The sequence below is a fragment of the Gastrolobium bilobum genome, unplaced genomic scaffold, assembly GCF_033153095.1.
Source record: "Gastrolobium bilobum isolate Gb01-03AN ecotype WA unplaced genomic scaffold, APGP_CSIRO_Gbil_v1 utg10892, whole genome shotgun sequence".
NCBI classification, from domain to species: domain Eukaryota; kingdom Viridiplantae; phylum Streptophyta; class Magnoliopsida; order Fabales; family Fabaceae; genus Gastrolobium; species Gastrolobium bilobum.
Window position 1 is genome coordinate 8,170 of NW_026896765.1, and position 4,473 is coordinate 12,642.

The 4,473-nt window shown below is 35.5% G+C and overlaps 1 protein-coding gene across 1 annotated transcript; it reads right to left on the reverse strand.

Annotated features, from left to right (window-relative positions):
* Window positions 1-2,258: 2,258 nt before the first annotated feature.
* Window positions 2,259-4,097, reverse strand: LOC133301906 (homeobox-leucine zipper protein HAT22-like). Its single transcript, XM_061501624.1, has 3 exons — window positions 3,399-4,097; window positions 3,212-3,291; window positions 2,259-2,773 (listed from the first exon to the last, which is right to left on the reverse strand). Exons 1-3 carry the CDS (start codon window positions 3,912-3,914, stop codon window positions 2,491-2,493), a joined length of 879 nt encoding a protein of 292 aa, XP_061357608.1. The 5' UTR covers window positions 3,915-4,097; the 3' UTR covers window positions 2,259-2,490.
* Window positions 4,098-4,473: the final 376 nt, after the last annotated feature.

The window sequence follows — 4,473 nt, forward strand, 5'->3', positions numbered from 1 at the left end:
AAATATCCACATACTTGTTGTAAATTATTTTCTTAAAAAAATGATCTTTGGTCGGATTGACGATCAAACAAACAAATTGGCTTCTGACTAATTCAATTCTCAAGATTTGTTTGACAAGTTACAACTACGAGTAAAACTGAAATTTCTATATTTTTACATGGCTTTCACACCCTTTGGATCCTCGCACAATCGGGGCATAATTTATAAATTTGTGACATTCGTGGAATTGGCGTACAAGGAGGGCGTTGAAGATCGATGAGGGGTGAGGTGGAATGTGATTATGATGGCGATGGTTAAAAATAGTGTATGAAAGTGATGATTGCATGAAGTTGTCCCCTTTTCCGGGAAAGTCCCTCTCATGATATTTATTGGCCCACCCCATCATGAATGATGTGTGGAATACTAATTATAAATCAATATAATATTCGTATAAGTTATTTTTCTTTTACAATAACAATCATTGTAATATACATAGTAGTTAGATGTTAGGATGGTCAAGTCCCGTCTCATTTTTCAATGTTTAGGGTTCAACTCCAACAACGATACCGTGGCTAGAACGTACATAGCAATGGACACGAGATCTTTACCGTTCATTTGGGCGATGGAAGTTTCAGCGTTTTTTTATGGGAAAACTGTTTGTTTTTTTAAATGACACAACTTATATCCTTTCACTCTCACAAAGAGGTGAGACTCACGTCTTTATATTTTTTTGTTCACTCTCTCTTCACTTTTATCTATCTCTTTCTTTCACTTAAAATGACACAATTTAATATCCATTAAAATGATATACACTTTTTCCTTTTTTTTATTTATATATATACTAAAAATGTTAAATTGAAATGAATGAGATTGCATGGTGAGGGAAAAAGATATTTTATCGGGTATTTATTTATTTTGTAATTATAATTATTTATTAAGTATTCATAATAACTTGCGTAGAAAACGTTCTTCTTTGGATTCTTGGATGGAATAAATTTTCAGTGCAACAGATATACTCAATTCAGTGTATTTGCTTATTCATTTTGTGACATATGGACCAGTGGCGGAGCCAGCATGGTAGGTTAGCAAGTGCCAAAAAATTCAGCTAGTTTCCAAATAGCTACGATTCTCTCTGGCTACGATCAAAACGTGACTAATTTTTAAAAAAATTGAAACAAAATTTGCTACGTTTCAAATGTAGTTAAATGAACGTGACTAAATAAGTCAGTGCCAAGGCAACTGTTGACTCTAACGTGGCTCCTCCGCCACTGATATGAACAAAAAAATATTACATCATCTAAAAAACATATAATATGATATTTTTTGTTCATATGTAACAAAATAATTAGATGAATATACTAAATCTTCGATACATACGAACTATTAAAGATTTATTCACATGTGTGGGGGCAATTTAAGCTAAAAGGACGGGGAAATGAAAGATCGAGTAGCTGACCTTGAAGGAAAATCCCATGTTAAGATTTTGAGAGACCCATTGGTTCATCACGTGGGAGCGTGACCCACCAGTTCCCTTAAAGGTAAAGCATCTCACGAGACGACACCATGTACATTTGTAGGCAGCACATTGTTAACTCTATCCTTCTCTCTATCTTTCTCAACCTTGTTTTTTCATAGTCAATCATCCATTCCTTTCTTTCTACACAAGATTAATTACCGCCTCATTCTCTAGTCTCTCACTACTCTCTCTCATTCACGCTCTCTTTAAGCAACTGATTTGCAGACAGAAACACGTGAGCTAACTTCCTCTCTGCATCTTTAACATTTCTCTAACTTAATAATAACCTCCAATCCATTCACACACACATATACTATTCCCCCTCCCCCACAGCCATTAAAAATATCAAGGCAGAGGCTACGTAATTACATGATTATAATGAATTTTCGCCCTTTGGCTAGAATAATGTTAATTTTATATATGCTTCCATAAAACAATGCTTAATATTATTAATTAGAGTCAACATAAGAAATAATATATATTTTTTTTAAAATCATAAATTAATTTTGAAGAGAACTTATCTTTAGAGACGATATATCATTTTTTTAATGTAGTCTACAGACGCGACCAGATCAAATGCGTTTAAATTCATCTTTATTATAGAAACGCACCTTTACTATTTCACAAAATATAACTAGTTTTTTTGTTTTCATTTCACGTTTAAGTATTATTTCAGCCAGAGACAGACTATGTTTTTTTCAACATTAAAATATTCATAAAGATATTCACACGTGTAACCATGGGTGTTACGAAAATGAACAATAAAATATAGCTATTCCTTCATGGATGGATGTATTCTATAACGATATATATATATAAACATACAATAAAGGGGACAAAAAAAAAGTAATTTTGATCAGCAGTTACTAATATCTACGGTATTAGTTAATTACATCTTTAACCCTTTCACTAGACGTAGTCCATAGACGTATCCCTCAACCAAAAAAATACAAAGGTTTGAGGGGGGGAATACTATTGTTTCTTTGTTTGTTTTTTCAACATGCTGCAGAAGGATTGGTGAAGGGGTTGAAGAAGTGAGGCTTAGGAGCCATGGAGAAAGGGCTCTTATTGGAAGCGCCACCGTGGACACCACCGAGCCTCTCACAAGATGGGCACATAGTGAGGGTTGCCGCAGACATAGGCATATACAAAGGCTGTGTTAGTTTCAGTGCCTTCAGCTCTTGAAGCTCCTTCTGTAACCGCCTGTTCTCGTCCGTTAACGTTTCGCAGCACTTCTTAAGAATCTCGCAATCCACCTCAGTTTGCTTCAGCTTTGTTCTGCAACACCCAACAACGTACGTGTCTACATAAATTGAAACTATATGTGTATATAAACATTTTTTTGTTATTGGATTAATGATTATAGAAGAGGGCGTCAAGTAATGGTAAAGCTGATCTATGTGACTTAAAAATTACTTATTCCAATCCGGAAACAACCTCTATATAAATAGATAAATGTAAGGCGGCATGTAAGAAATATCCTCAATCCTATCCTCGTTAGTCGGGTTTAATTGAAAATGATTTTATATATCATTATAAATACATGAGAAAGGTTATATTTATAAATTTTTTTGTTTATAAACTCTTACAAACTACACTATGTTTTCTCAGAAAAACACTAATTTTACTATGTTCTCCGGGCGAGAGAACACAGTGTAATTTATAAAAAAAAATTTAAAAAAATTTGTAAAGATATCTTTTCCCCTAAATATATACCTGGCTCTCCGATTCTGGAACCACACCTCAACTTGACGAGGCCGCAGGTTTAACTGTCTCGCTAAAGCTTGTTTCTGTTTCTGTAAATCCAATCCAAGGAAACCATTAAATCGATCAGAAAAAGTTAATAATTAAAATTCATGTATATATGAAAATAAATAAATAGAGATAGGTTATATATAATTACAGGATTGAGAGTGCTATGTTGTTTGAAGCTTTCTTCTAGTAGAGCAGATTGTTCTTTTGTAAGCCTAAGCTTCTTCCTTGCAGTGGTGCCGTCTTCATCTTCATCACTCGCTCTTGAAGAAACCCTCTCTATCTCTGTTGCCTCCATTTCTTCACTGCTAAGATCCCTTTCTCTCTTGACTCGGCCACTGGAGAACGAGGAAATAGCGCTGTGATGAGGTGAAGTCTGCGAAGACAAGTCAAAAGGGTCCTCGTTGTAAGCTTTATGCGTTATGTCCATCTTATTTTTGTTGTCTTTGACCACATGATGCAGGTAACAACTCTCACCGGAGAGACCCAACGTTAGTGATGGCTCAGCCTCTGAGTTAAAATTGGAGGAGTGGGACTTGGTTGGTGTTGGCCTTGGCATAAGAGTAAGATGATTATCAACCTTGTTATTGGATTCTGGTGTAGAAGTCAAAGCTAAACCTAGAATAAGCTGAAGGCCTGAGTTACTAGCATCTTGATCTAGACCCATTAAGAGAATGATAATAATTAGGTGATGGTGTTTGTGTAAAAGAAAGAAGAGAAGCGAGAAGAGGAAGAGGGAAGAGGGAAGAGGGAAGAGATTTAGTTGATTAGATGATGGTGTGGTTTATAATGTCTCGTGGGAGCACAAGAGGGGGTCTTAAGAAGAGAAGAGAGGGAGCTAAGGGAAAGAGAATGAATGCGACTTTTGTGGGGGCAATGGGTGGGTGGGTGGGTGACTATGATTATTATTAATCAAAAGGTGGAATGAGTAGAGAAACGAATCTGTGTATTTTGGAAATTATGAGAGTCCCCTCTATATCTCTTTGCATAGGTTGACCATTTTTTGAGGCCCACTACTGTTACCTCCAATATAATAATAACAGACAAACTTGGATAACCTTTCTCTCTCTCTCTCTCTCTCTGATACTGTAGAATCCTAACACTTCACATGCCTTTGCAAAACACATCAAGACGGTAGTTGATTCGCTAGCCTTCGCCACCCACATGACAGACGTACCAATATAACTATAGATAATATTATTACCACACTTTAATTTTTTTTTTCC

Bases quoted from the DNA above. Each gene is read 5' to 3' on its own strand.
- LOC133301906 (XM_061501624.1), bottom strand. From the start codon at position 3,914: ATGGGTCTAGATCAAGATGCTAGTAACTCAGGCCTTCAGCTTATTCTA. The intron at 3,292-3,398 runs GTAATTATATAT...TTGGATTTACAG, and splicing joins AACATAGCACTCTCAATCCT to AAACAGAAACAAGCTTTAGC. The intron at 2,774-3,211 runs GTATATATTTAG...TGGGTGTTGCAG, and splicing joins TTCCAGAATCGGAGAGCCAG to AACAAAGCTGAAGCAAACTG.